Consider the following 24,309-nt stretch of genomic DNA (forward strand, 5'->3'; position numbering starts at 1 on the left):
TCCATAAGAATAAGACTTCATCTCTGCCTCCATAACCACTAAAAACAGGTAGCCATTTATTGTACTTATCATCACAGTAAGGTTGTTCCCCTCGCTTAGGTAATACATGCAAGAATTGGGAAACAAGCTTTCTAAGACAGCCTGCTAGAATCACATTGTCACGAATATTAGAGAACCAAAAATCAGTGACTAAACAAATGATAATCTAAATTACAAAGGCCATTACTGAATAATCCTCGGAAGCCCTCTGTTGTTATCATGCTAAATGCTGCAATAACCTGTTTAATTGAGTTTTACAGGCAGAAGGGATGAGAATAAAACCATCCCAGAAAACATGTCAAAAGCAATCAATGTTTTGCCTTGGAATGATGTTACACTTCCATGCAAAATGGACTGAAACGTCAAAAATTGTGTCATTGATATCCATAAATAATTATGCGGCGGCCTTCAACTTCCCAACCTCTGAAGCAGGAGCTGCAGCAGGAGCAACTCCACCAGTGGTAGGCCTGAAAAAGTTACTTATAAAGTCTAAGCATATGAACTTAAAAAGGGGGAAGATCAATGATAGTTTCCAAGAGGCACTTACAGGCCAACCATGACTTTGAATGCATCATAGATCCCCCATTGTGCACCAGTCAGAGTACCAATCATAACAATGCGAAGAGGAAGGCCACGTGTGAAAAGACCCCACATACCAAGCTTTTTCACAGCCTATGCAACAGAATAAAATAAATTCCATCAATCACAACTATCATATGTGCATAATCCGAACAAGAAGAGAGAGGCATGAGAGATTAGAAATTGATATAAACACAATATGATTAAGGAAAAAAGGAAAGAGCTGATATACTGCAGAATGTTTTGAGTACGCACATCACCAACTGTGGCACCTTTGGCATTGTTAAGGAAAGAGACGAGGTTGTCAGCTGGATGAGAAACTATAGCACAGAAAATTCCAGCAATATAACCACCAGCAAAGCTCACTCCCAGCTGGAGTGTTTTGGTACACTGTTCCTTAGGTGTTGGAATAGCATATTTGTAGACCATCTCAACCACAGTCTCGAATGAGGCAAACTTCATCATAGTATCTGCACCGAGCAACCCATATAATTTTGTTAGAAGCTAATCTTGTACACTTAAGATTATATGACAGGCAAATCTAAGCATGTAAACATTGATAAATAAAAACATAAACATAAAAACACAGTTCCCAACTTCAATCATCTGAAACTAGCCATCTCAATGTGAGAACTTTCCTGCAAACTCTGGGATGGGCCCCACAAATTTGCCTTTTCAGGATGGACCCAAAAGGTACCTCTGCAAGAGGGGTGATCATAGACTCTTCAAGTCCTTGACTCTCCAACCACTACAGGCCTAAATGTGGCTTCATCAGGTCTCTAGGTTGGAAGCCAAGGTCTTTCTGCAAGCCATGAGCAGCAAAAAACTGATGAGGTCCATCACTAGTTATCGTCGGTGAAAGCACTCTGACCCACAAGAAATTGTCTAAACACCTCTAGGAGAGAAGTAACTTTGGACTCTTTATGAAGTCTCGGCTATCCAACTTTCGAACCAATATGAAACTAAATATGGTCTTATCAAAAATTAAAATTACAATGCTAGAAGAAGCAACTATAGCAATGCAATTTCACAGAAAGAGCTCAAAATTTGTACTTATACACAGAGAATCACACACATATTCAAATAGTAATAGCATAATTATTTTTACATGGGTTTTCAAGTATTGCATGTTAATCCAATTACATGTATGCTTGACTTCGATAAAGAAACCAAGAGGTCATTTTGTAACTTTTGAGAGAGAGTAACAAGTCATTTTGTAAATAATTTTAAGTAAATCCTAACAAAAGAAGCCACAACTTATGAATATGTGAAAAGAAGAACATATGCACACTCATAGTCATGATAAACCTTTAATGCATGGCACAAAAGGTTGCTGCATGCTATATAAAGTGAATCAGAGACGAGACAAGCAGCCCAGTGATAAGAAAAATGGAGTGTTTCATATTTGAGGTATCACATATCCAGATCACATTGTTGGTTTCTGCTAAAGAAATATCAAAAGCACTACAAAATACAATATAAAATTGTATCAACAATAGATCTGCGAAGCCCTTATAACAGAATTTATAGCATGTTTCTATGAATGCAAGGATCATGCACCATGTCTAGAAATAAACCTCTCATAATTAATTAACTAATGGAGTAACTGATTTCTCTTTCAATTTACCCTACAGTAACGTACCTCTAAATGTTTTCAGCATTCAGCACTATGCCACCATGTACAACAACAAAACTAATATTGGTTTGGCAAGATGCTACTTCTAATACACCACAAAAGCAAATTAGCCAGAAATATCTGCAAAACAATACTGACCAGCTGATAAAAACAAGCAATAGGAGAACATTTACTTACAAGGAATCTGACGTCCCCAAAGCGGAACTATGCCTTTGTACAATCTGCATCAGAACAGAATTGAGGAGCAAAAAATCATTAAAAGAAGGCAAACAGACTAAGCAGATAAACATTAGGGCAGATAAAATGACACAAGAAAGGGATCATACCCCGAAACACCCTCAGATCTGACAAACTTAGGCAACCCATCGCTCAATCCCCTAGCAAACCCAGGCTGTGTCTGGACCCGCACCTTCACAGCCTCAAAGGGGCAGAGAGCTACATCAGCAATCACCTCAGCAGAAGCAGACCCAGCAAGATATATCAACGTCTTATACTTGGCAGCATACTCAGGCCCTGCTATATCTGAATAGTATTTCTTGAAGAACTCATAAAACCCAAACTTGCACGCCCCCTGTGCGCTGTATCCAAGCAGGGTTGGTACCCAGCCCCTGAAGAACCCTCTGACCCCTTGTTCTTTTAGCAAGACTCCAAATCCTGATGAGATGCTTTTGTACTTAGCTGGATCGATCTAACATATGACGGCAAAGACTCATGTTAAATTAAATATAATTTTATAAACAAAAGAATCAACCTGATCTAGAAAATACATTCAATTTAAATGAGTCTACCACAAACAAAATATTCAAGACCTGAAAATTGCTTGCAACAAATTATATTCAACAACTAACAAATCAGGTGGATATCAGACGTCAACACATGAGAATCGTGTTCAAACTCACAGATCGATCCACAGAATACTATGCAAGTTCAGAGAATTCAAGATGAACCTTGGAAACAGGAAATCTTTGGACTATAATAAATCAGTAGCATTATTCAAGATGAAGAGGTAATAATCAATGTCTTTAAAGTCCAAGCAGAGTGAAATCAAATCCAAGAAACCAATCAATATGTATAATCCGGACGCATGAGTCACCAATCCAGAGAAGCTCATATTGCGTCAATGCAATATCACCATTTCAACAGCAGCTACCCTAAAAATCAGAGTTCTGAGCTAAACTATACAAAGATCACATTAAAGGGCAAGTGAGACAGAAACATCAGGTTCGAGAATTCCCAACGATTTACAGTAAAAATCTAGAAAAAAAAATCTAGGGAAATAGGAGCAGCAATTCCACGAGAACCCTGGAGTAGCCCAACGAACATCCAGATCTAGGGCTTGAACAAAGGAGATGAACCTCACCTGCATGTTACACTTGACGAGGTCGAGTGGGGTGACGGCCATGTGGGTGAGGCCACAGCTGGCGATGCCGCCGGCGGTGCAGGCGGCGTAGAACATGGGCGAGTACATCTCGATCTTTCCGGGCTCGTTGGGTGCCTGGGCGACGATCGGGGTAGGCGAGGTGCTACCCACCTCCGCCGCCGGCGAGACGAGGCTCCTCCCTAGGATCCGGTCCACGGCCAGGGTTCTGGCGGCCGGGGAAGGCGAGTAGAGGAAGCTCGGAAGGAAGGATTGGCGAGATCTCTCGGCCAGATCCATCGCCGTTAGAGTCTGGGTTCGGCTTGGATCGAACAGGAGACGGAGATGGAGAGGAGAGAACCGAAGCAACGGTTCTCTCTCTTCTCCCTTCCGGCCTCGCGTGAATGTGACGGAGCAACAATGACAGGCACACTCCCAATTCTCTAGGGCCTGTTTGGTGGTGGTAATAACTGACTCAAATTGACAAGAAACCACCTGACCTTTTACGGAACTACGAGCGTACATGGTATTATTGGCTTGTGGAGTCCTTTTCCTACTCGATTACATTGACCTATAAATATACCTGTCTTTTTATTGGGCGTACCGACCCACCGGGATGGTATCTTGCCGTGTGACGTTTGTAATATGGTGAATAAGTTAGGAGTTATATAGTTGGAGGGTTAAAGAAGTAAATATAGAAAAACAATAACAGTGAGAGGAGAGCTGCTGAGGACTTTTAGATAACAAAGAAGGAATGAAATAAAAGGATATACAGTGAATGTTTTTCTTTTTTTTAAGATTTTGATACAAATAAAAGGACAGAATAAAAATATATTTAGATTTTAAAAAATTGACTCTCTTAGAAAATAAAGTTTAATCCCATGTGGCATCTTTAGCTGGTAATTCTTTTTTCGAAAAGAGAAATATTTTACTTGGATGAGAGAGCAAAAAGATCACAGTAGTTTTGTCTCTTCAATTGGAATATATCAGAAGTAAATCACTTTGCTTTGCATCCAGCAGCACATTTGAAAGAAATGTTTCAAGAACTCTACTAATCTCTGCAGAAAAGCAATGGAAGCATCATTAAATGGTCTTGAAGACCTTATTTTATCCTGTAGCTATTGATTTCAGTATGTTCAGAGAGGATCCATGGTGAGCTTAGATTATCTTACTCCAACAATTTGATCTGTTCTTAAGCTGAAAAGAAAAGTTAGACTAACTATAGTCATCCAGACTTTGAGAATTGCAGAAATGAAATTTTCACACCTACTGCATTTAGAAGCAAATCTGGAAGCCTTGCACAGAATACTCCCATTGTTGCTAATAGATATTTCCTATTCCTCAGTACTAAATCTACACTCACCATATAACATTACTTCTTTCAGATGGCCAATTCACCTTCTTCCATCACAAGACACAGAAACCAGCCTCCTTGATCTCAGTTTGAGTCCTCAGTCTGCTCTATATTGCTACAAATCATCCTTCTCAATCTGCATTCAATACCTTGCATATCATTGTGGAGTGCTCACAAGTAGGAACAATCTAATGTCATGCTAATTCCAAAACCATTATTTGATCTAATCCTTGAAAATATTTTACAAGTAGATAAGATTGTTACATATATCAAGAAGGAGCATCCTATGGACCAGCTGATAGACATGTTGAAAGAAATCAAATAAAACATATTCATCAACAGTCAGTAGATTCTCTTAATTTCATCTTCATGAATTGATAGAGAACATGGTGAAATGTAATTAGCAGAAACTCCAGAGGCTGATGTCGCCTTCCTCGCCGCAGTCGTCGACTTGGGAAGGACCAAAGAAGGAAGACGGGTGAAGCATGTAGTCCATGAACTTGGGCGATTGGAAGAAGGCCTCGACGTCGATCGTGTCAAGCAAACAATCGTCACCGAATGGAGCTTCTTCCGTTTGGCTTGTCATCAATGTGTCGCCATCGGTGACGCCTGCTGGTAGTGATGCCGATTGCAACGATGTTGGAGGAGGAGAGGGTGGCGACATGGCGTCCAGGCCAGAGAATGACATTGTTGCATCCGCAGCAGCTGCCGCCGCCACTCGTTGGATGGACTTGGGGGACATAATGGCTTCTGGGACATGAAAGGGTGGCGAAGCGGGGAAGTTGAGGCTGGCAGAGCTGCCTTTCAAGCAGAGCACCGCTGCGTCGTAGGCCCGGGCGGCAGCCTCCGGCGTCGAGTACGAGCCCAACCAAATCCTGGTCTTCTGGTTCGGCGCTCTGATCTCGGAGACCCATGAACCCCAGCTCCTCATCCTCACACCCTTGTAGTGCCTCTTGCCGTTGCTGCCTAGCTTTGATGGAGTGCTGTTGTTGTTGGAATCAGCTGAAGCTTGAAGAACCTTGCTGCTGCTGCTCTTCACCATGGTCGGATGGTGTTGATGTCGTTGTACAGCTCTGTCTTGCTTTGTTTCTTCCAAAACGATCTCTTGTTTGAGGATGTATCAGCAAGAGAATGAGGTTAGTAGCTTATTTATAGACTGGAGAGGATCCCCTGTGGTAAAAACCAGGAAAACAAAGACTGGGAATAAAAGCTGTTTGCAGAACAAACATGATTCTTATTAATAGGTCAGGTGGTACATGAATTCTAGAATTATTTAGTCCTTCACTTTCCTGAGTTTGTCAGATATGCATTCAGATAATTATTTTCCTTTCGTGCCATAATAATACTTGTTTTCACCTCCCCACTTCATATACTATTCCTCACCGAAGCATACACGTCTCATACATGAGAGCAGAAGCAAATGCTACATGCATTCTCAACTTCAACTAAACATAGATACTTTTCCTTCATTCCTAGAAGCCAGACAAATTATTCCTTCAAATATTGATAGTATATGTTAAGAATAAAAATGATGAATAATTAACAACGCAGTCTCTCATTAAACAAAGCCCTTCTGGAAGAACCATTTGTGTGAAATGGTCAATAAGAAACACTATTTACTTCACCCTGTGAGACAGACGATAATTTGACTGCATGATCTACGTTGACCCAACCACCTGCCGGTTTCACGTACCATCTTATCCCTCGAGGCATATCGATCTACTGAACGACTTCGAGGAGTGCTGCCGTACACGGAGGCATGTACCGTGAAGACGCATTTCTTAAATGAAGGCGTTTGTCTTCTTCGATCACTTGCTCCCATGAGATGTCTGCACTGCACTCGAGATCACGAAAGTTCGATTACTAAAACCACAGGATTCCTCGAGGCAGCTTCCTGGATTCTGCCGATGCCGAGAGCTAGAGCGACATCACAGCCAGCTCTCCACAACCTCTCCACTGTCACAGTCTTATTTCCGACACAAGCTCTAATAGCTGGAGCTCCACTGTCTCCCAGGACTTAGCCGCGTGAGACGATCAGATGCCACTCGCTCAAAGTCTCGAGCTGCATCAGCCTCGAGTACACTCAAGCGTGTTGACGTCGACGAGACCCTAAAAGTCATCCTTAGCTTTCCAATGGGACTGCTGATGATGATGATGCATGTGCTTGTTTAGCAGCAAAGCCTGCTAGTGTTTGTACTGCCTCCACCAAGAACTCTGCTTTCAGACGAGTAGATGTCTCTCATTATGTCTTCCTTGTGAGGATGACTTCGATTAGTATGACAAAGTTTCGTTTTACACTTTCCTGCTGATCAGAATCCATTGCGTCATTGTTATAAGATACCTAAGTGGAAAGGAATGTTCATGCGGCCTTCCTGAGTGTAATGGGTGGCGTGCGAGTGTCGGCCTTGACCATGCCTGAGCTCCGGCATGGGAGGTCAAAGACAGCTGTTTTGTTCTGAAAGCTAATCTGGTAGGTAAGCTCATCTATTTCAATGGCACGTAGCGATGGTAGAGAGCCATGCATCCATGTCCGAGAGCTTCGTTGCTGACAAGCAACACAGGCAATACTTATTCTACATGACTGACGAACAGTAAGTGTTAGTAGATCTGTTAAATAAGTTCTGTGCGATGGAGAAATGGCAAGCCATCGGAAAACCAACAAATATTTAAGGCACGCATGTTAAACATTGATATGTATACATCGATATGGGGCATTTGAATTGATGCAACACTAAATGATATTTGGATATGCTTGCATGAGTATATCATTTCATATTTCATTTTATCTTGTTTCTTTGAGCACAGAAGTATTATCTTATTTTTATTTTTATTAATGTATCAAGATCTCTAAGTCGGGTTTCCAAGTTTAACATCATTCGATAGCGGTCGAGCCATATGTATAAATCATAAGAGTTTGACTCACGATTATTAAGCTGAGAAACTATGAGTTTGTAGAGAAGAAATAAAACCATAATAGGTTGGCTTATAATAAGATGCTAAGCCATGAACTCATGCCATAAATGATCATCAAATGAATAAGAAGCCAAGCTATTAGATATTGACATATTAAGTCACTAAAATGACAGACAAATGCCATAAAAAATGATGCCAAAAACTTTAGCAGCAGAAACTTCATTCTCATGATCTTGGAAGTACTCGTGAATAATTTTTTGTCAGCTGATCTCCATGTGGAGATCTTCTTCCACCAGATCTGTGGTATAGGAAGAAATTAGGATATGTGGTGTTAATTCTATGATTGCATGCCCAATTTACAGCATCGGATAAAAGACTTGGCATGTGGCTTGAGAAGCTGTGTTAATGTACCACCCATTCCCTGCCCCATACCAAGATGTCACCTTGAGGAGCAGCTCCTTCATAGAATGCCTGTTGAAATGCATTAACTTCCATGTGATGGACAATGTCATTATCTATCTGCTTCATATGCAGCCCCAGGCAACTCCGACACACCTTATGGTTGGACTATACCAGTGATCAAATCTAAACATAAGGTTTCACCATCAATGCGCAAGTAGGATAGAATTAAAGATGATGCTATCGAGTAGAGTAAGGATCAGTTAGCCTGGCACCATCATGTTAAACTGCAGTCTGTCAATTTTGACAGGAGTTTTAACCAGTCTTAGAAACAGGTGAATCTGATCACTGAGAGGTAAGTGGAGGATTATCTAAAGCCTCCCAAGTATTCAATGAGCAATAACACACGCACACAGAACGCCAACAGTGCCCACAAGACAAGCAAGGAAGGAAGTCCTTGCTTGTCCAAATATATGTGCCGGTTTACGCGTGTTGACAGCCTGCGTGCCAATACCAAAGCCAAAGCATGACGAAGGACACTTACCATGGCTGCTTCAAGGTCAAAAAAGTGAGGAGCGCACACAGCTTTCATGGGGAGCTGTCCTCCAAATCTTTTTTTTGACTCTTTAACTGATAGAAAAAGGAAAACTCGGCGAACCTTCCTAGTACTGTTACAGCAGACTGCTTAGGTGGTCCGCGTGCGCAACCCAAAGCCACGTGTGACGTCCGGCCACCAGGACTTGACTTTGACTGGACACCTATAGATTTGGATATTGATTTTGTTATCACATTTAAATTGGGAGTCATTTGCATCGATATAGCCCTAAATCAAACCACAGTTTACTGTATTTGGACCCCACATTGACAAATTGACCTAACAATTCTCTAATTGGTATTTAATTGTGGATTATCATTTTTAATATTTATTAGAAATTACCTTAAAATAACCCGGCCCAAAGCCCTAAAAAAATCCGTATGCCCGTTTACCCAATTGGGTCGGATTTGATCATGTCCGACCGCGGTTCATCAGATCCGGCATCTGAACCGCATCTGGTCTGCGCGGGCCGGATTTCCCATCTATTATTCCAATCCGGCCCGCCAACCCACAAGATAGAATTGCTAACACGCATCCAACATAATTGAGATACTTTTTAATTTTAAAAATTATAGATATAAAATTTAAATGCATAAATAAAAAATAATGTGAAATAAAAAATAAAAAATATATATGCATAATTTGTGAGATTTAGGATTTAGTCTCTACCACTCATGAAACATGCAACGTAATTGCATGTATTGCTTGTATAGTTTATTTGGGTTTCATTTACATAATGATTCGCCTAATAATTATTATTATTATCCTGACAGTTTCTTTGAATACTTCGTCCTCCGACATGAAGTTGAAACTTGCATATTGTATAATTATCCTTCACAAAAACCTTATCCGTCATTATTTCCCGTTGTAACTCATTATAACGGTTGAAAATATATAATGAAGTTGGAACCATACGTTATATTCATCGTAACGTGTTATAAACCTATTATAACGGTTTTTGAGCCCGATGCTATGCTTGTGCCTCCGGCTAAAGCAACCTAATCGCTTCTCTCTCTCTCTCTCTCCCCGCCCGCTCGCCGGCGTTGTGCTGATCTCTGTGTCGAGAAAAGGTGGGATTGGGCTTAGGGTAATGGCGGCGTTCCCACTGCGTCCTTGGGTCCCGGCTTCCTTTTCGTCCGGCGGCGCGTCGCCGTCGCATCTCATCGCCGTGGCTTCCTCCCTCCGTCTGGGCCACCTTTTCCGTGAACGCTGCGCCGCCCACCTCCACCTCCTCCTCTGTTCTCCCTCGTCGTCCTCGGTATTAAACCCTAATTTTACCAGTTATCCATCCTTTTCCCCTGCCAAGAACATAATTTGTTTCTGATTTACACCTCCGCTCTTATGCCCAGCACGAAGGTTATCATTTGGGCAACTTGCCCCAAAAGCAGGATTTCTGGTGTAGAAAAAGATACTCCTTGAAGACTTTTGCTTTTCTTGAGAAATTGTCGGATGCTTTCTTGGCGTCGTGTTCGTCTTGCTCTTATTTCTTTAGCGAAAACGAATCTGGGAAGGGATATATGGACAAAGGAATGGCGCAAATAACGAACTCTCAAGGGAAGCCTTCTGACGGAAGGAAGTGGACCAATGTCCTTCTGGCCGTTAACGTGTTGTGAGTCCAAGATTTTGAACATTTCAAAGATTTGGATCTTGTTTTGCCATTTCCCAACATTCTCTAGATCATGATGTAGGCAAATGCATAGCAAAAGAGTCATTCATTTAGTTTTATGCAAGTAAAATTTTCTATTCGATCTTTTGTTCAATTAATTAACCTAAAATGACTTTTAACGATGATAAACTGGCTACTCTTCTTTCAGCTCAATCAGAAATTTTTGATATGTTAAACATGATATAGACCTACCCTTGTCGTCATTGTCATTCTTTAAGACAGCTGAGAAACCGGAACAGAACATGCAGCGAAGTATAGGAACTCAATCGTTCTATTTACATGGTTCCAACTTTTCTTTCTAATTGATTGTTCAGTAATATAGCAACCATCATGTCTGGCCCTTGAAAAGACAGGTGTCTTAATTAGACATATTGCAAATATTTGTTTTCTGTATTGAACTTCTAAGTGATGCATTCAGGGCATCTAGGTACTTCTGCTATTTTTTATTATGATGCCAAAACAATATAACATGGAAGACCAGATTAGACATCAGATTTCGATGCTAGAAGATTGAGTTCCTTTATTCCATGCTATTTTATGTTGAAGACCAGCATCGTAACATTTTGGCCTATTAGAAATATGTCCAGTTTAGCAATGATGATAGAGAGTCAATTGACGGTCTAAAAGATGATGTCAAAAAAGTGTGATAATAGGTTATAGTGTTCTCAAGATTTGTTCTTTAACCATTGTGGATACTTAGCCTTTTACGTTTTTGTGATCATTGGGGTCCTTGTATCAGATTGGTCGTTGGCCAGACCGGTATGGGTCTGGTATGTATTGGCACACTGACACATAGTATGCTGGTGTATTGGTTGGCAAAAAGGGTTTGATGCTTTACTAAGTGGTTGATGACTTACTAAGTGGATTCATGCATCCATGAACAGAATAAGCAAAAACTTTATCATTATGGGGATCACATTCAGCAATAGGATATAAATGCTTTCAGTTCTTCATTAATCTGATAAATAAAATGTTATTGAAAAAAAAAAGGTTACTTTAGGTTTGGTATGGAGACAAGGATTTATGGTGTTCTTTATCTTTGTTCCTTTCATTTTTTCCATTATTCCTCATTGTGTCAGCCAAACCTCGTAGATCATTAGATATAACAGCAACAGCTAGAATGAATATGACCTATGTTCTTTTTGTATAATTTCGTAATAAATGACTTAAGTACCTTTTTTCTTCTATTGTTCTCATCGTTTATTTGCTTTTGTCTACCTTTCGTCATTCTTATGATTCTCCATGCTAACTTTTCAGTTTTTAAATCCTTTTTCTTGTTTCCAGGGTTTATGCAGCCCAGATTGCAACCCAGGGGAAGCTGCTTTTATGGGGTGCTAAGGTTGGACATTTGAGATGATCTTTTGCTGCAACTGTGGGCCTGCGGCTACTCATCCCAATTTCTAATGACTGTTATTTTTGTTTAGGTCAATAGCCTAATAAATAAAGGGCAACTATGGAGATTAGTAACGTCATCACTTCTGCATGCAAACATTGGGCACCTTATGGTTTGTTCTTGAGAACTTTTTTCTCAATTTAGGGCATGGTAAACATCAGGTGTCTAAGGATTTTTTGGCAGATTAACAGTTACTCTTTGAACTCCATTGGTCCTACAGTGGAGCAACTTAGTGGACCTAGACGATTTCTTGCAATTTACTTCACTTCGGCAATAGCAAGTAAGAAATCATGTACATGCTACTGAAGACTGAATATATAAACTGCTGCATTGATTTTAAGTCCTAATTACTTTTTTTGGCAAGGAAACTAGGTTCACTGATGAGCTACCATTTTAGTCAGTCACCTGCTGTTGGCGCATCTGGTGCCATATTTGGATTAGTAAGTCCTTTTGATATTTTTTTTATTTTGTGTTACATATATGCCCAAGTATATGTGCTGCTTCAGTTGTATTAGTTATTTTCTAGTAACCAAGATTTAGAATTCTGTTGTATGGTAACTCATTAAGATCAGAATAAATTTTTGCACCTTTTTTTTTAGTCTAGCTTCGAATTGTTCTTAGTTTATTCTTTTAATATGAATTTTCTATATGCTTGTCTATTTGATTTTAACTTTAAGAAAGTGGAATGGGAAATTAGAAGTTTTTTTTATATTTTGTATAAGCCATGAATTGTTTTTCCATTTAGCAGTCTATCATATGTTTATTGGATTTGTGTACATGTTCTTTCAGACTTCCATGCATAATTCATACCGTAACAAACTGATTTTTTTTTTCTTTTTCTTGTCGGCATTAGCAAAAATCAAGAGGTATAATTTGTAATATTTAGTTTGTTTTTGTCATCAGCGTCATCTGTATAATCTGCAGTTTGCTCCACTTGGGGGTTTATTTTATATTTGTGTTTGCAATATAATGAGTATCCTTTTGGATATATTACTATGATTCTATCTTGCTTAAAAGTTAAAACCCTGTTTTCCTTGTTTTGACATTTGAATCATTTCATTTATTATATGTTTTCTGTGATTCATATGAATATTGTTAGATATTTCATATGATTTCTTTTTGACATAGAAACCTTAACCGGGGGAAAGCAACTGCTTAGACTTTTTGCTTCAAATCTTACTTGCTTTCCCCTTGTTTTATTATAAGATATCATCAGGCACTGTACTTATTTGCTAATCCCTATGAATATTATTAGGTCGGTTCATATGCTGTCTTTGTTTCGAGGCATAGAAACCTTGTTGGGGGTGGAAAGAAGGATTTGCTGCATGTTGCCCATGTCATTACCTTGAACATGGTAATGAATTAGTTTCTAGCAGATATTCTCCCCTTGCAATTCTACTCCTTTCTGATGAAAATATATTCTGCAGGTTATTGGGTTTCTCTCTAAGGGCATCGATAACTGGGGTCACGTATGCTCCTCAAACTCGCCATTTACCTTGTAGACCAAACTAATCATTCTGCAACTGTACCTTACGTTTTGCTACATGCAATTTCAGTTGGGAGGATTGCTAGGTGGAGCAGCGGTATCGTGGTTTCTTGGCCCAGCATGGAAGTATATCACCCAATCATCTGATGGAAGACTGGTTTTTGCTGATAAGGCTCCCATTTTTCGTTTCATCAACAAGGGGAGAAGATTGCCATAAATGATCTATTCATAAATGATAACAGCTAAATACTCCATTAAAGTTGTCATTTCCATTTGTAAAGAAATTACCCAGCAGAGAAGTGGGAAAAATAAAATATATCATTGCCTTATGTACTGTATCCCAAATGCATAATGGTATATTAATGTTAAGATTGGATGTTTGCACTGTGTTACTACTGCGTTGCATCTTGATATCTGTGAATATTAGAAATGCCAAATTGCCAAAAAAAGAAGGATACAAAAGAAAGAGTTGCCCCCCACTAGTTTTATTATTCTTGACTTACTTTATCATCTGCTGGCGGAAAGTATACAATGCAATACCAAAGTAGAAGTGGTGACCTTTTGGAAATCCTTGCTAGTGCTACAATGAAACTCAATCCTTCGTGGATTTGCATTTAGCTTTGAGATTCGATGTGATGTGGGAACAATCGATGTTTATGCTCTTGTTTTCATTCATCTGCCTGATTTGATGTTTTTATCCTGTGAATTGTGGCAGCAAGTGGTTTGTGTATGTGGTTCAAAGCAAAACATGTAGATCGTGGAGAACAGCTTGGATCTTCAGCTGACTGTACTCTCAGTCACACAACCCAGTCCATGCCAACATCTGAATTAAACTTATTCGATGCACGCAGTGGTGGGTTCCATTCGAAGGCTAAAAGCAAGCACATGAATAGCAGTTGTCCAACCTTCGTCAGGCCAATGACCATGAAAGGGTGGAAAGTTAAGGTGGCATTCAGATGACAAAAAGGGTGAGTACCACAAAAAGGTATAGCTAAAGAGAAGGAATCACACTCAGAGCTCACTATGAAGGCACCAAAACCATCCACATTGCCACATTGCCACACCACAACATCCCCAGATGTCATATCTGCTGAATCCATTTCTAAAGTTCCAAGTCTCTTCCTTGTGCCTCAAGGTGTTGGTTGTATAAAGTTCTGCAGCTGCTATGAACCCACTCCAAGCACTCAACATGGAACTCAGCCATGTCTGTCAAGAGATTCATGCGACATGGGATCAGCTTAATCTTGTAGCTCGGGCCTTGGCGCACCGAACTTTAGCAGAGAGGCGACAGATCAAGGAGATGTATCGAGCCATGTTCGGTGAGGACTTCGTCGAACACCTTCGCAGAACCCACATGGCCAACTCGAAGAATGAGGTGAGATCCGTGGTTGCCATCGCCACAAGCATTCGATTCTGCTGTATCGGTAATAATCGCATGAGCATTGTTAAAATCATGTTGTTCAGATGCGTCAGACATTGCAGCTAATTGCATAAACACTGTTATGATCATGCGTGCAGATGTGCAACGCGCTGTACCTATGGATGCTCGAGCCACACGAACGCGACGCTGTTCTTGCAAATGATGCAATCGAGCGCAGAGTCACAGATTACAAAGCCCTCATTGAGATCTACACTCGGCAAAAGTTGAGCCAGCTCTTCTTCACCAAGCATGCATATCTAGCGAAGTTCAAGAGACACATGGATCAAGACATGATTTCTGAGCCATCCAACTCATACCAGAAGGTAGGTTTCTTGCAGATATCTGGGTTTTTGACTCCAGGATGTGTCACAAAGATTAATGTTGGAAGTATGGTTTCATGTCAGCTTCTGCTGGCTCTTGCGGCCTCCCAAAAGTCGCACCACACCGATGTCAGTCAACACATTGCCAAATGCGATGCTAAGAGGCTGTATGAAGCAGGACATTGCAGCACGGGAGGGACTGACGAGTCTCTAGTCCTTGAGATCTTTAGCAAGAGAGGCATCCCGCAACTGAGGTTGGCACTCTTCAGCTACAAACAAATATATGGGCATGATTACACAAAGGTAAGCTCCCACAGAGGGCTTGTGCTACTGTGTGCTCCAAGAATCCTAAGACGGAGCTTTGATCAATTCAATTTGATCTATAGGCATTGAAGAAAGACACAAGCGGAGAGTTTGAGGAAGCACTGAGGATTGCCATAAAATGTGTTCATAATCCCGCACAATACTACTCCAGAGTAGGTGCTTCTATCTCAGTCTACTGATTGATATTTCTGCTATGATGCTTTCGATTCATATCCATTGACGTGCTTCAGATGGTGAACAAGAGCATAAAGATGGGAGATACTGATGCAAGAGCTCTGACAAGGGTAATGCTTGGAAGCACCGATGCGGGCATGAAAGAGGTGAGATCAACCTTTGAGAAGATGTACGGTAGGAAGATGCAAGATGCCATTTGTGAGAGCCTTCCCGATGGAGATTACAGAGACTTCATTCTGGCCTTGAGCAATATTCCATAGCGTGTTGTTACCCTTTGAGTTTTCTGAAGTAAAAGAATGTTTTTACAGCATGAACCAGACAGAGATCAAGATTATGATTGTAACTCCTTGACAAAGATGGTGAATGAAAGATTATCCACAGAACAAAGGGTAGAGAATTTGGCATCCTACGACACTTTTAATTTCATATGTTCATTTTTCATTGGAGCTCGGTTTATTTCTTCACATCAAAAGGAAAGATTTGTATGGAGCTTATCGAACAATATTATGTAGGAAGACCCTTTTAGATAGGAAAGGAGAGCACCAAACTGTCACCTACTTTTGAGTTTGAAGCTTTCGATTCTTGAATTCATCAAAATGGTAGTAAATGTATATAAGGATTAATCCTCCATCTTCGAAGCTAATGCATCGCCAGACAAGCGAAACAGCAGTACGTCCTGAGAGTATCAGAATCAAAGACTTCAAGACAGGGCAAGCACTCTGCTAGCAACTAATAAGCACTGTTAGTTCAATTCTCATGCACGGCTTTCAAGTAAAAAACACAATTAGATCGAACTCGAATCGACCAAAAATCAAATTTCAAAGAACAGGAATCTGATATACTAAAATCTCCCCGCAAAAGTTGGTGTTTTGTGGCCTCAAAAGGGTAGGAAAGGACAACAATTTGATACACCAACTGCATGTCCATCTGTAATCAAAGAACACCATGGTGGAAATGTTTGTAGGTGTAAACCACCTATCTATCTGTTGAAGCAATAACAATCATTAGAGATCGTCATGCTTCCACTCGAGGTGAGGTAGACGGAAAACTGCAAGGAAGAAGAGGAACCTACATAGGATTCTGATGCCAGATGCAGATAGAGAGCATGAGCTTTTGCTTCAATTAGCTTTGGATCTCTGGTATGAAGATGAACCCATATGCTTTTCGACATCCCACCTTTCTCCTCTTAGCAAACCAGCAGCGTCGCATGTGGTCTGCGGGTTGAAATCCTCTGTAGCGACCACACCACTCGGTTGCATCAGCCTACACCATGCAAGGTGTTCATTAGTCGTCCCTCAACAAGTTCCACATTACCATGCACTTCTGCCACTATGCGGATTAAACTAAAACAAGAGAAAGAGATTTGAAGCTTTCCTTGACATCTCTCTGAGTGTTTGGTGCTTATTGTACTCTGAGTTCAACATGATAATGGAGTGGGATTTGAGCATTTTCTGCTATGCAAGTCTCGACATTACGTTACGTTATTTGTCTGCAACAGAGAAGAAGAGGAAAAAGGGAGTTTTTGTGGTCTGAGAATAATAGGATTCGTTGAGGCGATGAGGACGGCGAAGGTGCATGTGTTTGTGATGCTGCGCAGTATGGGTACGCCGGGATGAACCACCTTCGTGCTGGTGGTGTACAGAAATGCCATTGCTGCTTTTGTCATTGAACTCTTTGCACTCTGGTTTGAGAGGCTCTCTCTCTCTCTCTCTAGAGAGAGAGAAATTAAGCTGATAGCTGAGGTGCATGGATAGTCTTTAGATGACAACAAGATACATTATAGGTTATTCTTCTATATATGTATATATATATACATATACATATACATATATATACACATATACATACATACATACATACATACATACATACATATATATATATATATATATATATATATATATATATATATATAATACTGATTATAGAAATCTTAAAATACTTACGGCGCTGAGTTGACCACGTGTCATATTATCCTGGTCTTCCCACGAGGCACTTGTGTTCGAGTCCAAACACCTGATCCGACTAGTATCTACTTTGCAAGTTGGCCCCCTTTAGTCCAAAGCAAGAATATAATTGCGGCATATGAGACTTCCAACCTCTGTACGCAGCGAGCCATGGAAGCTCTATTCTCCCAACTCGCCTTCCTCGCCGACCAAGCCCTGGACGACAAGAACTTCGATCCCTCAAAGATCGAACAGCTCCTGTGCCTCTTCGAGCAAGAGACCTACGCGTCGTGGGCTGCCGCCGAGGCCGAGCACCTGAAGGCCGTCGACGACGCGGAGGACGCCATGAAAGATGCGGAGAACCAGCTCGAGTCCCTCATGGAGGCCGCCATGGCCGACTTCAGTAGGTTCCACGACGCCGCCGACGTGTCGGCCGCGGAGGAGCTGTCGAGCCTCGAGCGAGCCGCGGACGCGACGCGGAAGGTGGGCAAGTCCCTCGGCGCTGCCGCTGCCATCGCCTCCAAGAGGTACATGGACGCTGCCATGGCCTCGGCCATGGCCGCCATGAGAGCTGCTTTCGCTTCGTCAAAGGTCCATCCTTAGGGTCCTACCGTGCAGCTGGAAGCCACTCCGATGAGGAATAAAGTTAGAGGTATGTGTCATGCATGTGTCTTGGTGTCAGCAGATGGGAAAACACTGTAATGTGATTGGTGTTGCTTTGTGGTTCTCTCTTTGGATTGGCATCACCAAAAGTCGAAGATGCTTTCTCATTGCCGGCTTGCATTATTGGTGTGTCGGTCGCTATGTCTCTCGGATATTATTCGTGCAATGGCGTTTCCATCTTTCCCTCGTAATAGGCCGAGCAGGATCGGCCCGAAGCCCATCAATATTGATTAGCCTGTTAACCTGTTATACCGCAACGGTTGTCGGCCCAACGCCGATTGGTTATTTTGTTTTTATTTTATTTCTTTGTGTTTTTACACATCTATCTTCGAAATTACATATTTATCATCTAAATTTTAATAGAGCATATATATATATATATATATATCCTTAAATAATTAGATCATCCATATATGTCACACTCATTGTCATCTGTCAAACAAATTCAAGTTTTGTTTAATTACAATTTTCCAACTTGTAAACGAGAGAAAATAGAGAGAGGTAGCATGTAGTCAGTGCAGTACATGCCTGTATCTTGAACATCGAAATCAATTAAATATGTATAGAATAGAGGGGAAGGAAGGGAGGAAGAAGAGGAGGTTGACCAGGCTTGATCTAAACCTAATCACCGATTCGAATTGATTTATGAAATTCAAGAAATAGATTAAAATACGAAGATAAAACTGAAAAAAAAAAATGTCTTTGGTAAAGACGTATTAGTGAAGATTTTTGTATATAAATTTCTATTGGGCATTGGTATAATACCAAGTAATGTTCTATACAAAAAAAGACATGTCAAACTGACATATTAATCCGAGGAAGACAAAATGATTAACTTTCCACCACATACCATACATAATCACTCCATATTATCTTTATTTTTGAGCTACAATCTTATTAATCCAAATGCCAAAATCAAAATCAACTGTAAACAATTTCATGATTTGACAAAAATTATTAACTGTAGAGAAAAAAACAAAATGATTTAACATGGAAAAATTGAGATCAATGAAGCAAGCCTCAGAAAGGGCAGAAATCCAAAGGAAATGGATAATGTTCAAAATGTCCTGCACCAACAGTTGTATTTGATGATATTATTTTCGGGACTTCTTTTTCGACTTGCTGGAAGCTTTTGGCTGCTCATGAGTAGTTGCCTTTTGTGATCCACTTTTGGATGAGCTAGAAATACCCTGGTTTGATTTTGTACTCGGGCCAATGTCTGAGGAAACACTGGTTGCTGTAGTAGCTGTCTCATGCTTCTCTCTGACCACAGATCCTTGAGAACCCCTAACCTGACTTCTCTTATCCTTCCTCTTAGGCCTATAACTTGATCTTTCTCTCTTTGGCAGCCATCTCTCAGGATCTGGTGGAGGCCCTGGATTTGCAGGATCAAATCCCTTTGGATACCGAGGCTTCCTCTTTCTTTTCTTCGTCTTAGCTTTCTTCACATCCTCAGAAACTTCTACCCTCATGGTATGTGTACCTTCAACATGCTTTGCACCGGGTGTCTTCTCTAGGTTCTCCGCATTCATTTGTTTCAAGCCAGAAAGTGGCCTCAACTGCTTCTCATATAATTCAGCCTTCTCAAGGTTGGTGTGAGCAGCAGTCATTACAAGACCCAATAAAGCTTCAATATTTCCACGACTCTTGACAAGTTTTTCGTATAACTGGAAGGCTTCTTCCTCACGTCCATGATTGAGCTTATAGGATGCAGCTTCCTGCATTATCAAATCAAGTTTATTTTCTTCGGTCATGGCATTCTTCCACCATTCAATTGCAGAGTTGAGTACTGCATTAGCACCACCAGAGTCGCCCATGCGCTCCTGCAATGATACAAGAGTCGCAACAGTTGCAGGCATGTTTTGGATATCAGTAATCTTTGACAGGGAGTCAACAGAGATCTGAAAATGTCCAGCGGCAGCAGCAATTTGAGCACGGGCAAGAAAGACTGGCTTAGATTTGTCGGGAAATCTATCTGCATACAGCAGAAGTATTTCCTCAGCCTTTGCCACCTTCTTCTCTCTAACAAGTAAAGCCGCTTGAAGCAGAACTGGTGTTACACTATCTGGGAACATCTCTGGTAGCGCAGAGATGAGTTCTCGAGCCTGCAATAAGACAACAACTAAATTATATCCATAATTCTTTAATCCACATGTCTCCTGTTTCTAAGCAATACAAGCTCCTTGGTCACAGCATGATGGAAATTTCTTTATGGGCAACAATACAAAGCACAATAAGAAGATTTATATAACAAGCCGAAAAACATGAAACTCAAGTCTTCCATTTCCTGGACAAATTATAAAACTGAAGATTCTGGTAAGTAATCAGCAACTATTCAAATAAGACAGAGAAGTCCAAAGTTCAAGTTTATTGTAAAGTTATAGGGGCCTTTAGTTAGTGTCATGCCATGTCCAAGTAAATCAAATCCATATCAGGTTCACACCATAGAAAACAAAGAATTTTATTATGGTCCTATTTACAGTTAAAAATGCACAATTTGTTTGACAGACATTCAAAAAATTATAAAAGTTCCAAGAATCATCATAGTTTCTTAAGAGAATAAATAAAAGGGGAGCTTATACTCAACCTGATCCATCCTATTTGCTTGAAGAAGTAAAAGCAGACGATTTGAATACAGAGATTCTTTTTGCCTTGTGGATAATTTAACATCTAAACCATTAGCAATTTGGAATTGCTTTGCACCAGCACCTTTCTCTATCAGCCGATCAAGTCTTCTTAAACTATCAGAAACATCCTTTGTACCCCTTAGTGCAATAAGGTTATTTGTTGCCACCGCAAGCGATGAAGCATCAGACAAATTACGGTTTATTATAGCCATATACACTTCTATAGCTTCTTGTGTTTGCCCCTGTAGCTGGAAATGAAGAAAAAGCAACCTTAAAATTCAGTTACATTATGAAGACTTTTAAATCCCAAAATTGTTATCCACCTGATGCACATATGCAAGCTGCACAGCAATTGGAGCTAGTTCATTTTCTATCTCATCATCAGCATAGTCCTCCTCCATTAACATTTCCTGGCCAATTCTGGCATAAACATTTAGGTTAATCACCATAAAGATGTATTTTAACAGCTACTCAAATATTAAAAAAAAATCCAAGTCCTGATTTTCAAAATATAGAGCAAAATATTGTGAAAACCATATCAAAATAGAGAAGATCATGCTAAAACAATAATAAATTATCAAAGAACCCAAATATGCTAATTAGACATTAATTGAGACAAACATAGCACTGCATCAAGACTCCTTCTCACAAAGTTAAGAAAAAAAATTCTCAACAAAAAGTCACAAATTCATTAACTGATGAAATTGAAAAAATCAAGTGTAAAAGTATGACACCTCAGTCATCAGTTCCTAGACATGCACATGCATATAAAATCAGCACTTAAATTTTAAGACATGAGCTTGAAATAAAACCACTTGAAGTCTCCCAAAAGATTAGAATTTCTATAAAACAACAGGAACTGCACAAAATGAAGTTGCTCAAATATGCAAAACATTATATCGATAAGGGGCCTAGAAACAGATACAGTCTCTTTCCACAAATAAAATGTCTGATGTTATGGAGTTCACAAAACACACAACTAACTTCATGCTTGATACTGTCCTCTCATAATAAAGCTTGTTTCACATATTACTTACCTTCGAGCTGAAAGTAATTGTTGCCCAGCATCTGCATATTTTTTCGTTTCAATCAAGGAGCAAGCATAGTTGTATGCCAGTTCAAAGTTACTAGAAGCTTTGACTTTAAGTGCATCCATAGTTCCTTGAACTTCAGGAGACCTTCCAGCTGCAACCAGAGCAGCTATGATGTTTGTTTTTATATCTAAGGAGTCAATCTTGAATCTTTGAATCTTCTCATAGCTTTCCATGCAAGCATCCATTTTTCCTAAACGATAAAATATCTGAGATTCTAACTGCAGGATCATAGAGTTTCTTTCTTGACCGTCTATTGCCTCTAGTGCTTCATGCAGTTTATTCTGCCTGTACAAGCAATATGCCTGAATAAAAGAAAGGAAAAAAGAAAGGCCTGAGAAAACAATGGTTTATATATGTTGTTTATAAATGTTCAAATGAGCATTTAGATCATTCAGCAAACACTGTGAATTTGCATATTCTCCTAGGTCATAATAAGTTAAACTTTTCTTCATCAACACAAATACGATAAGCAAAATTACTACATGAGCTTCTCATAAACTTCATCTTGTTGCAATTATTACATCAAACTATCAAAATCATTGCAGTCAAGCTCTGGTGTCTGATTTCATAAAACAAATAGATAAAATATTGACATGAAAATCATCACTCTCAAAAGGCTTGAATATTGATACATAAGAAAAAATAGATAAAGTAAGAAGATATGAGGAAAAGAGAAAAGAAAGGAGGCAACAGTAGTTCTCCTCCCAATTATCAACAAAAGAAGAGAGAAGAGAGAAGAGAGTAGACGGAGTAAGTATGATCCTACATTTATAGTCCCATCCTCCTTTCAATCCGCATTCACTGTGGCATTGTGCGCCTACGCTTAATCAAAGAAAACCTCTAGCATCGTCTACATTTGTAGGAACTCATGATAGTGGCATGGGTAGGCATCTTGAGATATATACCAAATCTGATGGAGTGCATGGCAGCTTCGGTATCATCCAATGGTGATGGTGCTTAGTTTGAAGAACTGGTCTCTCTTTTATCTACTTATCCCTGAATGGGATTCCACCCTCTGTGTGGGGGCAACATATCAGCAATTCATCAACAAATTCGATACACCCAAGTCTATTATCTGGGATGATCTAGAGAACCAATTAGTTATTTGCTACATTATTATCTTTGTACGGGATGAATAATTATTACTTGCTTGAAAAATTCATTTAAAATCCAAAATCAGTACCATATTTCCCTAAGAAAAGAAAGAAAATTTCTCAAAATCAGTACTATTTGTCAGCATCATCTCATGCTACCGAATGCACTGCAGAGGAGAGCGGATAAACCGATACAAATAACTTTAGAACATAAAGGAAAGACTCACCAGATTTAATTAAAAAATCCTAACAACTAAAATAATGAAGCGAGAGAAGTCTACAAATACCATATCACGAAGATTAAGAAAAATAAAAAAGGAGATAATTCAAGATCTTATCGGCGGGATGAAAGACCAACCTCGTAAAATCTGAGATCTATGGGCAGGTGACGAGAACCCTGGATCGCGGAGAGAGCCTTATCGATCGCGTCGGACTTGATCAAAGCCACGACCTTGCACCGCAGGGCATCCTCATCCCCGGGTGCGATCGCGAGAACTGAAGAAAGCAAGAAAAGAAGCATGAGAACGAAATTTGCAGGAACTGAGAGAGAGATATCCGTGAGATCGGGAGGGACCTTGATCTGCGACCTTGGCGGCCCGTTCGTACTCGAAGTTCTGGGTATGGCGATGGAGAGCGGAGAAGAGGTCCTCGATGGGGGCAGACTGGGCGTCGGGAGGCGGCGGTGCAGGCGAGGGCTTGGGGTTCACCTTGGCCTTGGGCGCCATGTAAGCGGCGCGGCGCTACCTTCGCAGGAGGAGAAATGGGTAGGGAAGATATGTGGGGTTGCTTACTGTGTCTTGAGCCATCGCATCCTTCGAGGGCCACCACGTCTCTTAAAACGCTTATCGTAGGCCCGTATATGAACTTTTGGTGAGTAGGATCGAATCGACCAAGAAAACAGTCGAGGGTGATGCAGCGTCACGGACACATCACCACGGAAAAATCTCTGTAGTGATTCGACCAGGCTGTCCAACGGGGTCCGTGACGTTCTATTGTCCAATCATGATCGACCACGTGATAGTTTGAGATAATCGAAGTCAAATCAATTGTATTCTGGATTTTATTTAAATACTCGTTAATAACAAGTATACGATGACACTTACAGTATGTATAATGGACGATTGCTTGAGGAATGGATACCTACAAGTGCTTTACCTGAAAGGAATTTAAAGCAAATGAAAAAAAAAATGCACGAATCATGAAATGGAAGGCAAAATCTGTAGGGAATCT

At 40.3% G+C, this 24,309-nt stretch overlaps 6 protein-coding genes across 7 annotated transcripts; 3 read left to right on the top strand and 3 right to left on the bottom strand.

Annotated features, from left to right (window-relative positions):
- Window positions 1–222: 222 nt before the first annotated feature.
- LOC135596181 (mitochondrial phosphate carrier protein 3, mitochondrial-like) lies at window positions 223–4,056 on the bottom strand. Its single transcript, XM_065088133.1, has 6 exons — window positions 3,615–4,056; window positions 2,581–2,942; window positions 2,432–2,475; window positions 874–1,088; window positions 587–711; window positions 223–506 (listed from the first exon to the last, which is right to left on the bottom strand). Exons 1-6 carry the CDS (start codon window positions 3,909–3,911, stop codon window positions 434–436), a joined length of 1,116 nt encoding a protein of 371 aa, XP_064944205.1. The 5' UTR covers window positions 3,912–4,056; the 3' UTR covers window positions 223–433.
- Window positions 4,057–5,157: 1,101 nt separating this feature from the next.
- Window positions 5,158–6,179, bottom strand: LOC103969184 (ethylene-responsive transcription factor ERF014-like). The gene has a single exon (XM_009382649.3). The coding sequence runs from the start codon at window positions 6,005–6,007 to the stop codon at window positions 5,366–5,368; it is 642 nt and encodes a 213-aa protein (XP_009380924.2). The 5' UTR covers window positions 6,008–6,179; the 3' UTR covers window positions 5,158–5,365.
- Window positions 6,180–9,859: 3,680 nt separating this feature from the next.
- Window positions 9,860–13,809, top strand: LOC135596184 (RHOMBOID-like protein 10, chloroplastic). Its single transcript, XM_065088137.1, has 9 exons — window positions 9,860–10,130; window positions 10,222–10,481; window positions 11,823–11,877; window positions 11,963–12,043; window positions 12,115–12,211; window positions 12,304–12,371; window positions 13,187–13,285; window positions 13,359–13,400; window positions 13,488–13,809. The coding sequence occupies exons 1-9, from the start codon at window positions 9,963–9,965 to the stop codon at window positions 13,632–13,634; spliced, it is 1,017 nt and encodes a 338-aa protein (XP_064944209.1). The 5' UTR covers window positions 9,860–9,962; the 3' UTR covers window positions 13,635–13,809.
- Window positions 13,810–14,079: 270 nt separating this feature from the next.
- Window positions 14,080–16,119, top strand: LOC103969186 (annexin D8). The gene is made up of 5 exons (XM_009382651.3): window positions 14,080–14,792; window positions 14,936–15,160; window positions 15,242–15,460; window positions 15,544–15,633; window positions 15,712–16,119. The coding sequence occupies exons 1-5, from the start codon at window positions 14,583–14,585 to the stop codon at window positions 15,913–15,915; spliced, it is 948 nt and encodes a 315-aa protein (XP_009380926.2). The 5' UTR covers window positions 14,080–14,582; the 3' UTR covers window positions 15,916–16,119.
- Window positions 16,120–17,737: 1,618 nt separating this feature from the next.
- Window positions 17,738–18,371, top strand: LOC135596185 (uncharacterized). The gene has a single exon (XM_065088138.1). It carries the CDS (start codon window positions 17,773–17,775, stop codon window positions 18,202–18,204), a length of 432 nt encoding a protein of 143 aa, XP_064944210.1. The 5' UTR covers window positions 17,738–17,772; the 3' UTR covers window positions 18,205–18,371.
- A 745-nt stretch (window positions 18,372–19,116) lies between these two features.
- LOC103969188 (uncharacterized) lies at window positions 19,117–23,925 on the bottom strand. 2 transcript variants are annotated; one of them, XM_009382654.3, is made up of 6 exons: window positions 23,654–23,925; window positions 23,438–23,574; window positions 21,929–22,287; window positions 21,215–21,311; window positions 20,852–21,133; window positions 19,117–20,369 (listed from the first exon to the last, which is right to left on the bottom strand). In XM_009382654.3, exons 1-6 carry the CDS (start codon window positions 23,802–23,804, stop codon window positions 19,359–19,361), a joined length of 2,037 nt encoding a protein of 678 aa, XP_009380929.2. In that variant the 5' UTR covers window positions 23,805–23,925; the 3' UTR covers window positions 19,117–19,358. The 2 variants fall into 2 exon arrangements, with proteins under 2 accessions (XP_009380929.2, XP_009380928.2); XM_009382653.3 differs by having other exon boundaries at window positions 20,852–21,139.
- Between the last annotated feature and the right edge of the window lie 384 nt (window positions 23,926–24,309).

Source organism: Musa acuminata, chromosome BXJ1-10 (genome assembly GCF_036884655.1).
Source record: "Musa acuminata AAA Group cultivar baxijiao chromosome BXJ1-10, Cavendish_Baxijiao_AAA, whole genome shotgun sequence".
NCBI classification, from domain to species: domain Eukaryota; kingdom Viridiplantae; phylum Streptophyta; class Magnoliopsida; order Zingiberales; family Musaceae; genus Musa; species Musa acuminata.

Coding starts and splice junctions, on each gene's coding strand:
- LOC135596185 (XM_065088138.1), top strand. CDS start 17,773: ATGGAAGCTCTATTCTCCCAACTCGCCTTCCTCGCCGACCAAGCCCTG.
- LOC135596184 (XM_065088137.1), top strand. CDS start 9,963: ATGGCGGCGTTCCCACTGCGTCCTTGGGTCCCGGCTTCCTTTTCGTCC. Junction 12,212..12,303: donor CTTCACTTCGGCAATAGCAA/GTAAGAAATCAT, acceptor CAAGGAAACTAG/GTTCACTGATGAGCTACCAT. Junction 12,372..13,186: donor CTGGTGCCATATTTGGATTA/GTAAGTCCTTTT, acceptor GAATATTATTAG/GTCGGTTCATATGCTGTCTT.
- LOC103969184 (XM_009382649.3), bottom strand. CDS start 6,007: ATGGTGAAGAGCAGCAGCAGCAAGGTTCTTCAAGCTTCAGCTGATTCC.
- LOC135596181 (XM_065088133.1), bottom strand. CDS start 3,911: ATGGATCTGGCCGAGAGATCTCGCCAATCCTTCCTTCCGAGCTTCCTC. Junction 2,476..2,580: donor AGATCTGAGGGTGTTTCGGG/GTATGATCCCTT, acceptor GTTCTGATGCAG/ATTGTACAAAGGCATAGTTC. Junction 712..873: donor AAGGTGCCACAGTTGGTGAT/GTGCGTACTCAA, acceptor TCTGTTGCATAG/GCTGTGAAAAAGCTTGGTAT.
- LOC103969186 (XM_009382651.3), top strand. CDS start 14,583: ATGAACCCACTCCAAGCACTCAACATGGAACTCAGCCATGTCTGTCAA. Junction 15,461..15,543: donor ATGGGCATGATTACACAAAG/GTAAGCTCCCAC, acceptor TTTGATCTATAG/GCATTGAAGAAAGACACAAG. Junction 15,634..15,711: donor CCGCACAATACTACTCCAGA/GTAGGTGCTTCT, acceptor GACGTGCTTCAG/ATGGTGAACAAGAGCATAAA.
- LOC103969188 (XM_009382653.3), bottom strand. CDS start 23,804: ATGGCGCCCAAGGCCAAGGTGAACCCCAAGCCCTCGCCTGCACCGCCG. Junction 21,312..21,928: donor CAATTACTTTCAGCTCGAAG/GTAAGTAATATG, acceptor TGTTTATGCCAG/AATTGGCCAGGAAATGTTAA. Junction 20,370..20,851: donor AAGCAAATAGGATGGATCAG/GTTGAGTATAAG, acceptor GTCTTATTGCAG/GCTCGAGAACTCATCTCTGC.